This window comes from Maylandia zebra, linkage group LG23, assembly GCF_041146795.1.
Source record: "Maylandia zebra isolate NMK-2024a linkage group LG23, Mzebra_GT3a, whole genome shotgun sequence".
NCBI lineage: Eukaryota > Metazoa > Chordata > Actinopteri > Cichliformes > Cichlidae > Maylandia > Maylandia zebra.
This window is the reverse complement of record NC_135188.1, coordinates 42,791,877-42,810,284: the sequence shown is the minus strand read 5'-3', so window position 1 is coordinate 42,810,284 and position 18,408 is coordinate 42,791,877. Positions and strand designations below refer to the sequence as shown.

At 38.9% G+C, this 18,408-nt stretch overlaps 1 protein-coding gene across 1 annotated transcript; it reads right to left on the bottom strand.

Moving 5' to 3' along the window:
- Window positions 1–302: 302 nt before the first annotated feature.
- LOC101487638 (sodium/myo-inositol cotransporter) lies at window positions 303–11,209 on the bottom strand. The gene is made up of 5 exons (XM_004573840.3): window positions 11,117–11,209; window positions 6,898–7,826; window positions 6,614–6,809; window positions 5,328–5,455; window positions 303–5,225 (listed from the first exon to the last, which is right to left on the bottom strand). Exons 2-5 carry the CDS (start codon window positions 7,523–7,525, stop codon window positions 3,988–3,990), a joined length of 2,190 nt encoding a protein of 729 aa, XP_004573897.1. The 5' UTR covers window positions 7,526–7,826; window positions 11,117–11,209; the 3' UTR covers window positions 303–3,987.
- Window positions 11,210–18,408: the final 7,199 nt, after the last annotated feature.

Sequence of the window (18,408 nt, the reverse complement as noted above, 5' to 3'; positions counted from 1 at the left end):
CAGTCTGTAACTTTCCACTGTAGTAGAGGCCGCTGTTAATTTACTTAACTGAGTGTTGGCATGCTTGTTGTTGTGGCTTTAGCGTATGCAGTTTGCTTCACGCACCATGACCTGGTTGCTCCTTGTTTGACATTGTTTTCTTTAGACAGCTCAATGTTTGCTGGTTTTATAGTAGCTCAAACATTTAAGAACCTCATGTCCATGTTTCTAATGAATTACTATCACAATATCCGTCACAACAGCTGATAATAAGCACATTTACAGTGTAAACCTGAAGTGTATTATGACAGTTAAGAGGTTTATTTAGTAGTTCGTCATATTATTTCAATATGTTAACATTCATCATTCACAGTAAAGTATAGGTGAGGCTCATAGGTGTCATTAGTTATGCAGAAGTCAGCAGAATGAAGGTTTTTACTCAGTGATCCTGCAAGAAAGATTTCTGTTCTCAAGAAACAAGTATGTGTTTAAATTGTCACAGCTATAGTTAAAATAGCAACCTGAGGAAAAACACCTAAATTCACCACAACCCAGGAACATATTTGTGCCAGTTTATCTTGTTAATATTTCACTATGCATGTGAAAATTGAGGCCTTCAGTACATTGAAGTGCAGCCAACACTTGTTGGAGTATTGCAGTGTCAACAAAAGTGGTAGAAAGATGCCCGGCTTGGGTGTTCTTATGTATTGGTTGAGCTGGTTGCAGGAATAACGCGAGTGGTAATATTGCTGGAAATTAATCCATCTGCTGGATGTCTGTCTTAAAATTATGTTCTGTAGTTATAAACAGATATAACCCACATGTTCCCCTCATTCTCAATAAAGCAAATCAGGTCAAAGAAAGCTTGTAAAGTTTGCAGTGTTCACCAGTTTCCAGCCACTGCGCACCATTAACATGTGATAGTCCTGATATATACACACATAAATACTTAAACCCTCAGTGTGCTTAAAATGGCAATTACATTAAGCAAAGATCAATTTATAAAAGAATTATATAAAAGACACTTGTTTTTAGTAGTTCGTTTTTTAAAAAGTTTTTATTGTAAAATATGCTTTTAAAGAACTTACTAGTGGTAAACTTTAAATCTGTACAACTTTCAATCAGTGTCTTAAAAAAAACAAAATAAATTGTTTTAATTTTTGTCCGACTTAATCTGTTGCTGTTTAAGTGCTCAGTGCTAAATAATATAATGGAAATATTGCAATATAAGTATGTCCTATCTTTAAATTGATGATCAGGGTCAGCAAAACTTCTTACAATTTGACATCTTTTAATTCACAATTAATTAATTAATTTGTGATTAAAGTAAGTGCAAGGCACCCTTTGAGTTCTGCGTATGTGTACAGGTAAAATAAAACATGACCATCACACCAAATGCTTTTCCCAACTCAAATATGTATCAAGTACTAATCCAGGTGTCATGATCGTATGTCTTGGAAGTAAAAACAGCTAAAAACAACAGAATTACCTACATTTCCATTTAAATGAAAAGATGTAGGCACAGTCAATTTCAGCCATTCACATTCATTATGAATATCATGAACACATTCCCATTGGCATTAATTCAAAATTACGCGATTGTATCTGTAGCATACAACAAAAACAAATCAATTTATGTTTTCAACTGACATCATCAAGTGTACAGTGTTATAAATGTGGCACTATGGAAAACACACCTCATGTACCTATATGCAAATGAGTACGGGACAATAAAACCTAATTGCCTTGAAGCGACTGTTGTTGTGATTTGGCGCTATATAAATAAAATGTAATTTATAAAATTATGCTAGTAGCTCATTGACAGCTTCATATTTTTTGTAAAAGCTGATTTACAACTAAAGCAAGTTTACTAATGACCTGTGTAAATCATACACTGACAAGCAGTCATTGTAAAAACATAAGGTGCATTAAAATAAACTTTGTACTTATACAACAGTGCACTTTGAGTCATTATTTGTACACATTTACTCATGTTAGTTCAGAATAAAAAATCCAAATGAATTAAAATAATTTATACGTATAGCCACACACTTCAATGCAGTGCTTTGGACTGATACACGCCAAGTCATCAGCGAATAAGATCCTGGAAATCATTCCTGGAATCATGATCACATAGGATACATCAGTAAGACAATTAGTGAGTATAGAGTCAGAAAATATAAATTTACTATAAAATGTTACATTAGATTATGTATTTATTTCGGTCAAACTCTACTTTCTGAAATCACATTTTTCTTCTTTTGTATTTTTGTATTTGTATTTTCCCAACAGCCTAACACAGCGGCTCCCAAACTTTTTTTGCTGGGCCCCCCTTTGTTTTACAAGAAAAATGTTCGCGCCCCCCCCCCCCCTCGCACGCGCACTAACACATCCTCCAACCACACACACCCATCTTTAGCTCCACTGCGGTTTCTTTCACACCTCAAACATTTAGTAAACAATTAAGCAAATACAAGTAATCTGCAATAAATTACAGGTAGTAAGAAAATAAACTACTAACTCTTTTACGCTGCGTCCACACATGTTGTTTTTTTCCTGTGTAATAATATTCAACATTGCTATCAATACATTTTTCAAAAAATGCCTCTCTGTGCAAAATGGGTTTAAAAACATAAACAGCTGTGAGATACTGTTTGTCTGTGATTTGAACCGGGGGAACAAATCGTGCCAGGATCAGCCTGATGTTATTTGTATCCAGCAGTAACTTTACTGTATAAAGAGCTAACATCTCCAAAATGTCAGGAGTAGTTAGTCATTACAACAAGTGATTGTGAACTAAAAATCAAGAACGTGGGATCCTGTTTGTCCGTGATTTGGAGAGCCTAGCGCTGCTCCTGATCCCCTGCAGAAAACCAATTCTGCAGAGGAGAGCTACCTCGGCACTTGTGCAGGTGAAACCAAAGGGAAGATTTGCTTCACCATATTTTCTAGTCTTTGGCTTAGAATGAAGTTGGTTTGGAAACATTCAGCTATGCTTCATCTCCTGATTTGCGTTTGTGGAGGCGCCAGTGCTAGCAGTGTTTTTTTGTTTTTTTTTTCCTTTTCATACCACGCCCCCCCTGCAATGGTTCCCCCACTTTGGGAAGGTCTGGCCTAACACATGACGTGATTTTTTATTATATAGGCTAAAGGCAAAACATCAGAGCTTTTCTCTCTACAAAAAACTAAAACCATGTAAAGCACCAGCTTGGTGTTTTACAGTATTGTACCTACATACTCTAGGTACAATATCTAGAGCAGCGGTCCACAACCTTTTGACATTAAACCACAGACCGGTTTAATGTCAGACAATATTTTCACGAACCGGCCTTTAAGGTGTCGCGGATAAGTTAAACACAATAAAATGATACGACCAAGACAAAAACGGTGGTATTTTGAAAATATAATAATGAACGCGAATTCACTGTGTAACTTTATTAGCAGCGTCCTCCTGAAATGTGCCAACCTCATTGGACCTCTCTGTCCCTTAATGCTCTCTGGTCGCTATGGTAACATGTAAATATTTCTTTCAAAATAAGGGACACAACTATAACACGGGAAAAGACCCAGGGAAACCGAGTTAATGATAAAAAACCCTTAAAACCGTAAATTTCACACCGGAGCCTCAACTCTCGCGGCCCGGTACCAAACGACTCACGGACGGGTCCATGGCCCAGTGGTTGGGGACCGCTGACCTACAGTATATGTGTATGCATGCATATACCCAGCACAACAAAAATATACGAAAGGCAACGTGGGTAAATGCTTTTTAAAGGGTTTCACTTTGTCACATATATATGGGCATCTAAGTGTATTGCAAACAAGTACATCTCAAACTCTACCATCTTTTGAATATTGAATAACAAAATAAAATATGGTAGCCCCATGCCTTTTGTATCCTTAAAATGTGGCTTTTGTTCATTTGTGTGATGGGTAATTAACTGTATCAAACATGCCTGTTCTGTATTTCTTGGACAAATCTGGCCTTCTGTTTGGAAATAACTGAACCTATAAGGAGAAATAGATGAAGAGAAAGATCCCAACTGAGCAAACCACCACCAGTGTGATGTTTAAGATGATTCTGGTCGTTGGAGGTTCATAGAGAAGCTCCTCCACCATCTTCTCCTGTTCTTGAACTGTTATGACCTGATCTTTGGACAATTCCTCCTTGAATCCACAAAACCAATCCAAAACCTTAATACAACATCCACGCTCCTCTTTTGCGTCCCCTGCTCCACAGCTCTCGTCTTCCTCCTCCACTCCTCTTCTTTCCTCATTTTCTACCATTTTGGAGCCTGAACTCTGAGCACAGCCACCATTCTGTACTGAATAGATTGTTTCTATATCACTTGCTGTGACATTATTGCTGCTTCCTGATTGGCCATTTTCAAGATTTGTCTCAGAGCCATTGAGCAAGTTTGGGTCCTTGTGACACTTTTCTTCACCAAGAACACCATTTCCATTAAAGGCTGAGTGATTTAGGGGTTTCAAAACATTGACGTCTTTTTCAGCATTTCTTTCTTGATTTTTTAGCTTCTTTCTCTTGTTTAGTCCCCAGAGAGTAGTGGTTTGGATTTGTCCCTCTTCGGGTGGAGGAGTGCAGAGACTCACAACAACAGCCACCAGAGATGATATCCAAAACAAGATGGCTGCCACATACATGTAATGGATATCTTTGATGAAGGATGGGCGTTCATCAGGCTGATCGCAGAGTGGCTCTCGATAAACAAATGCCAAAGCCAAACGGAGAGCTCCAAGGAAAAACCCTACCATCCCTCCCCAAAAGGCACCTGTCTCATTACAACGACGCCACAGGATGCCAAGCAGGAAGAGAGCCGCTATGGGCGGAGTCAGATAATCTGATACTTCTTGGATGTAGTAGAATATCTGGCCTCCCTGCATTTCAATGATCACAGGCACCCAGGCGATGCTTATGATCACCATGAAAAGGACAAACAGCCTGCCTACTATCATCAGCTCTCTGGACGACGCCTGCTTTCGTAGCATCTTGTAAATATCTAGGGTAAAGATGGTGCTTGCAGAATTAAAGATAGAGTCCAAGTCGCTCATTAGAGCTGCAATCATAACAGCCATCATCAACCCGCGGAGACCGACGGGCATTACTGACATGACGAGCCTTGGGTAAGCCACATTGCTGCAGCCAGCTGCAGAGCCACACACTTCAATGCAGTGCTCTGGACTGATACATGCCAAGTCATCAGCGAATAAGATCCTGGAAATCATTCCTGGAATCATGATCACATAGGATACATCAGTAAGACAATTAGTGAGTATAGAGTCAGAATTTTATCTGTGTAAGATATTGATAGGGTGGTTAATGTCTCTACCTGGGATGACAATGATAAACATTGGCAGGATTTTGAGGAAACCGGCCATGATTGTTGACCCTTTGGCATGAGCAATATTTTTTGCTGCCAGAACCCGCTGAACAATCACCTGATCTGCACACCAGTACCTGGAGCACATAGACACAAAAATTAGTCTGCTAATTGGTACTCACCTCTATTTAGTATACTCTGGACTACCTGTGCCATTTGTAATGACCCCAAAAGTCAGCTTTGTGAGAACTATTCTAGGGACATTTCTGAGACCGTGCTTGTTCTGTGGCTCCACAGAGGGTCTCTCAGTCAGTCTTTCACCTCAGATCTCACAGTCTAATAAATCATGAAACATTTTCATTGAAAAAAAAAAAAAATGTATGTTGACACTGAAATGACTTTATAGGTCAATCATTGACCACTGAGATATTTAAAGCCTTTATTGGACTTTCAGTGATGTTAGAGAAAAAGAATGAGAACTAAACATCATTAGAATTTCCATCCATCCATTTTATTCCACTCTTCCAATTTAGGGTTGCGGTGGTTTACAACCTATCCCAGTTGCCATAGCGCATGACGCAGGTTATACGCTGGACAGGTCACCATTCTGTCACAGGTGTAATTCAGGGAGACCGACAACCATTTACACTCACATTCACTCCTATAGCCAATTAACAATCACAAACTAACCCCACTAAGTGCATGTCTTTGGACTGTGGGAGGAAACTGGAGTACCCACAAAGAAAGATTTCTCAATTGTCAGATTTAACTGCTTGAAACTGACCTTACTGCCAATAATGCCAACCTGAGGAGTGTGGATTCTTGCTCCATGGCTTGAACCAAACCACGGACCTTCTTACTGTGAAGAAGCACCACTCAATTTATATGTGTTGCCTCTACTTTAAGAATTTCTAACTGTATAATTCATTGTTTTTTTTGAGGAAAATAAATCATATGCAACATGTGTGCAAGGTCCTGGCTGCGATGCCAGCGAGCAACCAGGACCTTGCACACATGTTGCATGGTTGATTAGCATACTTGCCCTGAGGGTAGCACTACAAAAAATTAAATGAAGCATGCAAAGCCAAGGAGCAAGAATAAATGCTCCTCCGGGCAGCATTTCATGGTAACAAATTCAGTCTACTTTTACTTAAAGCAATCAAATCTAACAGGTGGCAAAAGAAGAAAAACACCTGGCTCAGAGTAAATCTTTTAGGGATTAGGAGTGTTTAAACACACAAGGCTGTACAAAACCGTATTGGTAAGGAAATTAGTCTTAAAAGAAATAGCATTACCAAATAGAGGCAGGAGTCTGGCCGAGTAAGAAACCAAGCCATGGCAGGTCTGGATCCTGGGCCTCTCGGAGGATCTTCAGACTATCTGGCTTCGGAGTGGCATGGTTATAGCAGGACTCAGAATACGTCAGATTGGGTGAAGACAGCAAGATGGCACTGATGTTTGGAGTGGCCTCCATGTAACCGTGTCTCACACCTTACAAAGACATGCCAAAACACGGTTAAGCATTTTTTAGTTAAACAATTGACATAAATTCATGAATGCATGAAAGAGAAACAAGGACCTTCGAACCCTCCCACTTTGAAGAGGCTGATGCCTGTCAGACAGAGGGCCCCAGCAATCATGAGGAACGCTTGAACTGTGTCTGTGTAGATAACAGCAACCAGACCTCCGGAGATGGTCAGCAGAGCTGTCATGGCGATGAGGAGGAGGATGGACAGATAGAGGTTCCAACCTAAGGATTCTTTGATGAACAAGGCTCCAGAATAGAGATCCACAGACAGCTTGGTGAAGATGTAAAGGACAAGAGATAAAGCAGCAAAGTACACCTTCAGTCGATTCCCCCCATATCTCTTGGACAGGTACTCTGGCATAGTGTAGATGCCACACTGGATATAGACTGGAATGAACACCCAGCCTAAAAACTGGAGCAGTAATACAGCATTGAGCTCCCATGCAGCCACGCTGAGACCGCTAGCAGCGCCTGATCCAGCCAATCCAATGAAGTGCTCACTTCCTATGTTACTGACAAATAGAGAAGCTCCCACAGCTGCCCAGTTCATCGAACGCCCCGCCAGGAAGTAGCCGCTCACTGTGTTCCTATTGGCTTTCCACATTGCAAGGAAGCCAATCCCTAACACCAGGATGAAGTAGATCGCTACAACGATCATGTCCGCTGCTTCCATGGCCATGTTTAAAACCTGTTATGGCTGTATGACAGAAATAAACTAAATGTGCCCAATGGCGAATTTGCGACACGGCTTAGAACACTTCTGTCTACAGTCATCTATATCTTCTTACATACACAGACAGTGTAAGATGTTTATAAAAGAGACATCTGAAACATTTGCATCCGTGTCTAAGGAATTACTTCAAGCACTCTTGACTTTTTGATCCTTGGTAGTTAGATCTGGAAATCTGTGCAAGCTGTGGTTTGGCAGCACACAGGATGGCATTGAGTTGTTCCTTGGTTTTACAGAAGAAGTGCAATTCCTGCAACAAGATGAACAAAACACGAACAAGATGCATGACCAAAGCAATGCAAAAACATGTGAACAGTTTAAAATGGCTGATAAAACAAGGAGACAATATTTGATAGCGTGGCCAAGCGGTCTAAGGCACTGGATTAAGGCTCCAGTCTCTTTAGGGGCATGGTTTCAAATCCCACTGCTGCCATGAATAGGTGTGTTTTAATTCTTGTTTTGTTTTTTTAAATGAATTTCCCACAGGAACCCACCAAGGGATTAATACATTTTTATCTCTCCCTCTGTCTCTCTCGATCTAGACTAGGACACTTCTTTGCAGTCTAGATAAGCTGTAAAAGGTTGCAAAATGTGGTGAAATTGTGGTTCTTTTGTCTCAAAACCCAAGCATTAATTCTTGTTTTTAAAAAGCTGACTGAATTGCAGTGGAGTTAACTGTAAATCTGGCTGCCATATTCAATGTGTACACATGCAGAAATGCTCCAGAAATCATGTAAGATATTGTGTTCCCTAAACCTTGCAATCTGTTCAGTGTAAGAGAAGTGGTGCAGTCAGTGGTTGAACCTTTCAGAGCTTAAGTCGTCATCCTAAGTTGGTCACCTATTAATTTTAGCCTCTTACTTTAACACTGCCAGCTAATAGAGCTAATAGAGACATTTTTTGGAAGAATGATCATATTGCATAAAGATTTGCCATAAAAATATTTGCTGGTATTTCAACTGTTGTAAATGAGTTGTTGGTACGGTGGCCCTGAGAGGCCAAACGGACTGCAACTTAAGAAAACACCAGTAATAACAAAAAAAAAAAAAAAAAGCACACAAAACACAACAGAAATAGGAAAAGAGAAAACAGATTTCCAAAAGCACAAGGGAAGCGTTTCTGGGGAGACAATAACCCAACGGACCAGTTGCAGGAACCAAAATATGCTAAGAATTGTGCTGGGAGACACTTAAAAGAAGTGGAGGATCTATCGGTTTTGTGATGAAAGAAAAGATGACAGGTAAGTGTGTTAGCCCAACTATTAGCCTAAAAATCCATCATCAGTATTATATGAATCATGATAAAACACAGCTACCATGTTATGGGTTCCTGCAACTGGTCCGTTGGGTTATTGTCTCCCCAGAAACACTTCCCTTGTGTTTTTTCCTATTTCTTTTTTTTGTTTTTCATATTTCTGTGTTCTTTTTTCCTATTTCCGTTGTTTTTTCCTATTTCCGTTGTCATTTTTCCCATTACCATTATGTTTTGTGTGCTTTTGCAGCGTTTTTCTTATTGCTGGTGTTTTCTTAAGTTTCATAAATAGCATTGAGTCATTTTCAGTCAGAAATAAAACTTTTGTCAGAAACTGCAATCAGTTTTTGGTAAAGTGAGTGTTATATATCCTCCATTTGTAAGTAAAAGGCCAAGAGGGCAGCAGAAATGGCAAGTAATATAACATAAAAATTCTATAAAGATATTCTCAGTGGCCGACAAGGACTAGATGGATTATAACGTAAGTAAAGTAATGCAGACTCATTATTGTACTTACAAAACAGGTAATTTCTTTATTTATTATGCAACCCCTTTATAAATTCAGTCCACACTGCAAAATATGTGTTGATATAAGCAGAGATGTTAGACAATGGGTGTCAAACATAAGGGCTGGGGGCCAGAATCAGCCTGACACAGACTCCAATCCAGCCCACAAGGGCATAGATTTTGGTCTGTATTCGGATAAATTTTACAACTTGCCCTGTTTCGCCTAATAAGGACCTCCACAGCAACTGCTCATACTACTCCAACTTAACTGAGCAACTGACAAATCTGATCTAATATAGAAATTACACAATAAGAAATCTGCCATTTTTTGTGAATTTACAGAAACTTTGTTTTATACTGACAGGACAATCTGAGCAATGAGCTACCAGAACTTTTTTTGTAATTTTCCACATTTATTTCTTACAATTTAAACCCAACCAGTCATGGTGACAGACTTCTTTCATTTAATACATTGGCATTTCTTTATCCTGTAGATAAACAGAGACATACTGTTGACATTACAATTCTTTTTCTTATATCAACATATCTCAGAGATTAAATGTGCAGTTAAACACTGAGAGAAATGGGAGTCTCACTGGTCTGGTCCACTTAAGGCGGGTTCTAAGGAAAGCTGGTGTGCAGTTATGATAGAGGGAAGATGCATGCATGCACCAGCATTGCTTTGTTACATTGGGATAACAGGCTGTAAGACAGGCTGAATTTTACAGAAGTGATGTGTATGTCAGCTGCTGCTATCTAGTAACAACTGCAAATCCTTTCAGTAAGCAAAGCAATCACAACCCATGATGCGGGACTGTAGTATGAGGGTCCTGCATCAGGGCCGGTGTTTGTGTTTGCTGTTTTTGTTGCGGTGCTCTGATCTGAATCGGAAGGTCTTTGTGAAAACAAAATTTCATGTACATAGGAGACCTAGTGCATTTCCAGGTAGCAAGTTTACTCTTGCATCAGAGTCAATATTAAATTGAAATAATTAGCACATGGTTAACCAGAGTCTTGAGGGAAAGGCTAAGGAAACATCTTTTATTTCCAGCTTTCTCAGACTTGATTATATTTGCCCCCTTTTCAGGAAACATAGTTACCCAATTTTAGACCTGATTCACTTCACTTCTTTAAAATACTCTTGAGCACTCTGGAGGACTTTATGACAGGAACCTCTCAGTACTCCTGTGCTGTGCTTCATGCTGGTTCTTTTGGTTATGATTTATCTGTTGCTAATACTTCAAAACACCTCTTTGTTCTCAAATTAAAATCATAAGTAGCGTTTGATGTTGCAATATAACCAAATAATACACTATGTTACATTCTGAAACAGTTCCTGTCACTCTGCTTTCTGCCACTTTATACTTCTGTTTTGTTCTTTAGCTTTAATTCAAAAGGACCTTAAAAGGCATAATTACCTGCTTTATTTAATTTGTATGATTTACAGTGTCGTAGTTAATTTCTAATAAAAATATTTCCTGTTCTGTTATTAATATTAGGCGTATAATACGGGTTATTAGTTGTCACACTTTACTATATTATCACAGTCTCTGTTTCCATCCATAATCCTGGGCCATTTGTCTCAGTGTCCTGTCATATCCTCTTACAGTCCTGCTACTACTTTTTGAATGAAGCAGCACGGTGTTCCTACAAGTCTTTTATTAATTCCACACGTATTTCATTCGCAGCATACGTTCATTGGCATTAGCAGTAACTATGAAGAGGTAAAAAAAGTTCCTGAATGTTTTCGAAGCTTCGGTTTAAAGAAAAGCTCAGACTCACCTGTTTCCTCTCTGAGTGTCTCCCGGGTTTAACGTTAAACTGCCGTTTAACTACCGGACCGGTCCGACCGGTCTGAGCGCAACGCCGCACGGAGCTCTCCTCGGCGCAGCGAGGAGACTGAAGGCACCGCGAGACTCCGCCCACAGCAGCATCGTCGCCTTTAGGTTCGAGGAGGAAGTGGGGGGGCGCTCGTGGTGTGCAGGTGCTTTCCACTGAGTGCGCTGTAAGCATGTACATACAGGTTCAGCATTACTGACACCGATTCTATGTAGGACAGAGCAGTGGGGCACGTTAATGAAATAAATCATCATCAATTTTCAAATTCTAAACACATTTTAAGGAGCCAATTTTAAATCACTGTTTTTACTCTCCACAGTAATTTATGTGTTTATTCATATGCTTGTTATTTGTCTGTCACGTGACAGTCAACACAAAAAAGTTATTTTTGTGCATATTTGAGGTAAATTATTTCATTAAAAATGCGAATAATTTACTGCAGTTAAAAGGGATACATTTTGAACTCCTGATAGGTATATTGTATTCTAATTTATTCTATTGTGTACAGTTGTGTACTGTATTTATTCTATTATATTCTAATTTTTCTTCATTACTTTTGCACTGTCCACTTCCTGCTGTGACAAAACAAATTTCCCACATGTGGGACTAGTAAAGGTTATCTTATAGAAGCAAAATGGTAAATGGCCTGTATTTGTACAGCGCTTTATTTAGTCCCTAAGGACCCCAAAGTGCTTCACACATTCAGTCATCCACCTCACACACTGGTGATGGCAGCTACGTTGTAGCCACAGCTGCCCTGGGGCGCACTGACAGAGGCGAGGTTGCCAAACACTGGCGCCACCGGGCCCTCTGACCACCACCAGTACACAACGGGTGAAGTCTCTTGCGCAAGGACACAATGACCGAGACTCAAACCGGCAACCTTCCGATTACAAGACGAACTGCCAACTCTTGAGCCACGATCGCCCAAAATATCAATCCTGGTGCTCTAGTATTGATCAAATACCAGTGCCAGCGTTGGTAGTGATACTATCGATGTTTGGATGAACGCACGTGCCTCCAGTAAGGAATTGAATTCACTAACTAATTAACTATTTGTTTGATTCATGATAAACAAAAAACTAAGGACCGAGGAGTCTCTTGGTGGATTTTTGGATATTTTGCACTTGCTTTAAATTGAAGATGTGATTAATGACAATGTGAGTCACAGCGAGTGTTTCAGTGATTAATTCAGGAGAAAATTGTGTAGTAATATCAAAATAAGTTAACTTCTTTCCCTGTCAAACTATTTAGTAGTTGCAACAGTCATTAAAACTAGCTTATATGTTAATGATCATGACAAAGTTATCGTCTTTGAATCTAATCTGCACATTTTGTTTGCCTTTAAACTTTGGGGTATTTTCAAAACTTGTCTTTAAGATAGTCAATCACAGATTTATGACTTCTGACTGAACTGTGGATTCTATACGTAATGCATTTTTTAACTGGGTGTAGTCTAGATCAAATCTCACATTAAAGCCTAATAAAACACACTTTGTACTTGGAATCTATAAAGCATTGTTAGGCTATGAAAGTAGTTTAGTTAGTGTGGAAAAGGGAAGTGTTTATTTTGCAACCAAAATTTTCATTTATCCAGATAACTCTAAATTTCCTGCTGTACGAAACACCCCTTATGGCTTTGGATATATTTCAAAACACAATCCTTTTTTGTGAAACCATTCACAGTTTATTGTATCCTGTCTTATTTAAGAAGTAAAAATGTATATAATATTACACAAGAGTCATTGGGACCTGTCAGCAGTACCTATGGTCCCACACTAGGGAGAAGACTGTATTCTAACTTTGTGGATGGCATCTGCCTTCTTGAAGATATTATTAAAACTGCAAAGGACCTCCTACACCACGTAGAAAGTGCCACCCAGGGTACCACTCTACTCCTTAACAAATCAAGGACTTAGTTCATGTACACTAACCCAACTGCTTAGTTCTACTCGGCAAGAACGGCTCTACCATTGAATAAGCAGATGATTTCAAATACCTTGGCAATGACATTGGCAATGCTCACGATATCAGTTGCCAGACTGGTCAAGCTTGGGGAACTTAACTCATGATGTCTTTCCAAGGTGTGTAATTCAAAGGTTAATCAGACTTAAAGTGTTCAAGTGAGTTGAGGCGATTCTGCTCTATGGGTCTGAATTATAAACCTGACTAAATCACTGAGCAAGAAACTGGATGGAAGCTATACTCTCCTCCTTTGTGCCACCATAAATGTTACTTGGAAGAACCAACAAGCAGCTGTGTAATGGTCTATCAAAGATCTCGAGTGCACTCTTGCTGGCCATGTGATGCTAACTTTATAGTACAGCAGAGGTATTTGCCTACAGAGAGAGTACAGAGAGGGGTTTTCAATCTGTGCACAGGTGTTCCTGTGGAGTTCACAAAACCACTGGAACAGTGAAGGGACCAACAATAAGGTTCTCCAGGACAGAGAGAAGTGCAAAAAACCCATCAAAGATAAAATATACAGTGGACACTTCTCATTTTTTTTTCACTTCAACTTGTATGTTAGAACTTGATAAATGGATCAATGGATGAACAGCAGCACATGCAAGAGTGACCCACAGACCAGTGTACCACATATTTTTGACTGCCAACAGAATGCCAGCGCCCTACCACATCTGAACCATAATTTTCCCATCATCTTTCAAGGTGAGATAACTTTAAAGGTCTTACTGTAAGATGAAGACAAATGAGCGAGTCACTACATCGTGCATGTCTGCATGTATATTGTTTTGTGCATATTTGTGTATGTGTGTGGTTTGCAGATACTCGTTCAACTTTGCATTTGTACCTACATTTTTTAATTTTATTTTCCGTGCATGCAAAGTATTTCAGTCGCACCATTATCTCTGTGTTTGTGTGTGCATGGGTGAGGTGAGGTGTAAGGCTACTTGTCGGATCGCATGACGATAAAGTTATTGCAGGTAAAATCAGCAACACTGATGGGAATTTGATGCTTGTGTCAAAATCTCCTCCTATAACTACTATTCTAAATGATCCATTGATACACTGGAAATCTCAACCACTGTGTTGTTTTCTCATGATCTGCGCATAAGAATCACCATCGCTCCCAAGATCTACACACTTGACTGAAGTTTTTGATTTCAATTTCATCACAAATTATATATTACCGGTACATGAATATGATAATTCTATATTCCCAACTTTTTTATGTTATCCATGGTTCCCAAAGGTTCTGCCATCCCACAAAAAGTCCGGTCCATAACTGACAGTTGCAAATCAGCTCTATAAACCCACTGATATTCAGCTGTTTTTTGTTAGGTCTGCATATGCTTTTTTCCCACGTTTACTGTAAACCTTCTTAACTTAGTTGCTTTTAGTTAGTCACTTCATTAGGTACATAGTGCAGGACCTTGGCTGAATCCCCTTTCAGCATCAGAACTGCCTCCATTCTTCATATTATAGATTCATCAATTGCTGGAAAAACTCAGTATCTGCAGATGTGAGTCTTCCATTCTATCACATCCCAGAGGTGCTCTACTGAGTTGCGATCTGGTGATTGTGGAGTAAACTGAACTCATTGTCATTTTCAAAAAAAAAAACAGTTGGAGATGACATTGTGCTTTGTGACATGTTGTGTTGTCCAGCTGTAAGCAGCTATCACAAGATGTGGACACTTTCGGTATAAAGGAATAGACATGTTCAGCAGCAGGTAGGCTGGCAGGCTGTGGTATTTAAACGATGCTCAGATGGTACTAAGGAGCCAAAATGAAATCCCCAACACCATTACACCACCAGCACCCTGAGCTTTAAATACAAGACAAATTCTGATCCCAGCTGCTGCAAAAATCAGACCAGACAACACATTTTTCCAATCTTCTGTTATCCAGTTTTGGTAAGACTATGATAATTGTAGCCTCAGATTCCAGTTCTTACCTGCAGCACCTGTTGTGATCTTCTGCTGCTGCAGCCCATGCTACAGAGATGCTCTGAAGCACCGTAAATAACCTTTTCTTCCTCATTTTGACACTTGGTTTGAACTTCAGCCGGTCATCTTGACCATGTCTACATGTTTGAATGAACTGATTTGCTGCCATGTGATTGGCTGATTAGATATTTGTGTTAAGGAGCAGCTGAACATTTGTATCTAATGAGTGCATTTATATCTTCAGCATTATTTATGAAGCTTCACTCTTTTACCTCCACCATCTTTTAAATATATTTTCAGCACTGCCACAATCAATTATGTATATTTTAGCATACTATTATACTTTTCCATAATAGATGATTAGAAAGCACTTCTGTCATCTCCAGTGTTTTTTAATGTGCTATATAAATAAAATATATTTTTTAACAAAACGACTGTCACTGATTTGTCAGTATTGTAGTTTCTTCCTCCTAGATCCAATCATAAATGTGAGTCTGTAAACCATTTACTGGATTTTTAGCCAGCATTTTTCCTATTAATGTTTTTATCCCTGATGTTTTCTGACCACAGAAATTACTTGGGAGAAATAGCTAATGGCTGAAACACAATTTGAATATGATGTCTGTAATAACTGTAGTTCAGGTTGGCTCTACTGTAATGTATTTGTGGCACATTATACAGCTGGGAGGCCTTAAAGCTCAGTAGGCAATACTCAGAAGTTGAGCCTTCCTCTCCTTTATTTAATTCTCTTTAGACAGACTAAAGAGGCTTCAAATCACAAGGATCCCAACCTCTGAAATGCTGATATGTTTGATTCTGTGGAAAAATGCAATATGTAACCAAATCCTATGGTACATGTGAGAGAAATGTGTTGATCGTGCAGCTATTCAAGACTTATAGCAAAAGCAAAATGTATTTTATGGTTGCCCCCGAAAGTTCAAACACACTGCAACCTAAATAAACCCACCAGTCAATAGAAAAATACTGCAAAAGTTATCAAAAAATAACAAATAAGCCCACAAAACAGCAGTTGTGGAAGTAACAAGAGAACAGTAGCAAAGATTTATCTACATTATTGTATGAATCATGTGATTAAAACATATGCTGCCTTTCATCTTTTTCTCCCTCACAACACGTGAATTCTTCGCTTCTTTTCATGGCGCCTCAGTGCAACACTTCACATCAGTTCCTGTCACATTATAGTCTCATAAAAAACAACTTCTGTTGTGTTTTGTGAAGTGTTTTTGGTTTTAGGTGTTGGGGTTTTTGTGCCTTTTTGCAGCATTTTTCTGTTTGCCGTCGTTTTCTCAGGTTGCTGTGTGTAGCATTTTTACTCTGAATAAACGTCCTTATAGTCTTCAAAATACAACAAAAGAAATATAAAATGTAACAAACTGATAAACCTTATGATATAATTATAATTATAAATTTTATTAGAGTGCATTGCTGCTGTCGCTCATCACATAGTGCTAATTTACTGCAGACTCAGCAGCATTACAAAAGCCCATGTACTGGCTGTGCAGGTCACTGAACAAGGAGGGCAGTATAATAAGCAAATCCCCACGTCTTAGTTTCATTTAGAAATATAACAATGCAAAAAAAGAGATACTTCTCTATTTCTTGTCAACACGTTGAAAATGGTTTGAACGCTCATTTGTTTTGCAAATTTACATGCAAACAATACAGGACTGCAAGGTATGCAAAATCTGCACATTTTGTCTCTGTTTGAAAGCAGCTCCTGGAAAAAAAAACCCACGTGTGACAAGAAACTGATGCAGAGTCGAAGCTGTGATGCTTTGATCACAATTTGGAAAGGTAATCTGTGGTTGCAGCCAAAGCAGAAGGCTATGTTAAAAATCTCTCTCTGTCACACACACAGAGGACACAGAACAGAGTTTGCATGATAGTAATCTGCTTAAATGAAGAAAGTTGTTAAAATGTAGAATGATAAGTAGTCATTTTTAATTAAGTTATAAGGAAGTGCAGCTGCCCCCCCCCCCAGTTAATTAAAAAAGTCCACATTACTTTCTAATAATATCTGCTAAATGTGACACATAACACCTTTTACTTCACAGACCAGTGAGCATCGTCCTCCGAAGGGCACAAAGTGCAACATGTAATCTGAACATCATCCACGATGCATGTGTCTGTGGACACACAAATCCTGAGCCCAACACAAACAGCCACTTTCAAGGACATAAAGCACATCACATGTTGCCACTTACCAGCACAACCAGAGAAGCAGAGCTACATGCACAGAGATGAGGAGGTGAGGTGTGTTGGACTCACTTAATCTGCTATTATGAAGCTGCTGTACATGGGATCAAAGTACTGAATAACCTCATAGAACAATTTTTTGTTTGTTTGTTTGCTTTTCTTTGTTTTACTCTTTGCTTCGAGTGCTATGTACATGAGCTGCATGCTAAAAGCTCTTTTGTTAAAAGGGTTGGCATAACAAGCATATTCAGCCAATACCCTTTGATTAGCCTTGTCTCGTGCTCTCTTGCTTTGTGGTAAATCTTTATTCTGTATTCACTGAGATATTTGATTGCTAATCAATAAAATCTATCAATCACTCAATCAATCACTCAATCACTCAATCAAAGATGCCACCTTTACTTGGCTTGTCACACAATCACCTGATGTCCATCAACATGTATCCAGTCAGACCTTGATGTGAAGCATTTGTTCTTGCACTAGCCAGGTAGGAAAGAGGTTTTACAAGCTGACATTTAACACATTACAATCCACACTAATTTATTTGATGCACAGAAAGGCTGATCTGTAGGCACTGACTTATTTACATTAAAAACTTTTGATCCATTTTTGATAAAGTGGGTCCTCAATTTTAGAAGAAAAAATAAGCAGGCCTCGAATTTGTAATTATCTCCAGTTTTTGCAATTAAAACAATGATTGTAAGAAGATTTCCTGAGCTGCAATCTAATCGCTGCTGCTTTGTGTGAGTTGGTTGAAAACTCCTCAAATGACTTTTTGATGACCTTATTTTAACACATAACATGAGTCTTCATTAGAGTCGCACTATTAGACTGAGGCTAAAGCAAATAGCCATAGCTATTACTGAATAACAATATTTGGGTTTTTTTTTTTTAAGTATTATGAATTTATAAAAAGAATAATAATTGAAGTAGAAAGAAAGATAATATTATTTGTTCTAGCATCACTGTTGTTGAGATTTTCTGGGTGATGTTTATACAGCTGTCTTTAAGGATAATGCTTCTGATGCTCCTACCACTGATTGCTTTGTAACAGAGAAAAAGAGCCTCAAAATGAGACCAATCAATTATCTGAATACACAAAACTCTT

Bases quoted from the DNA above. Each gene is read 5' to 3' on its own strand.
- LOC101487638 (XM_004573840.3), bottom strand. From the start codon at position 7,525: ATGGCCATGGAAGCAGCGGACATGATCGTTGTAGCGATCTACTTCATC. The intron at 5,456-6,613 runs GTAATGCTATTT...TATGTGCTCCAG, and splicing joins CAGACTCCTGCCTCTATTTG to GTACTGGTGTGCAGATCAGG. The intron at 5,226-5,327 runs GTAGAGACATTA...TCATGATTCCAG, and splicing joins GTTTATCATTGTCATCCCAG to GAATGATTTCCAGGATCTTA.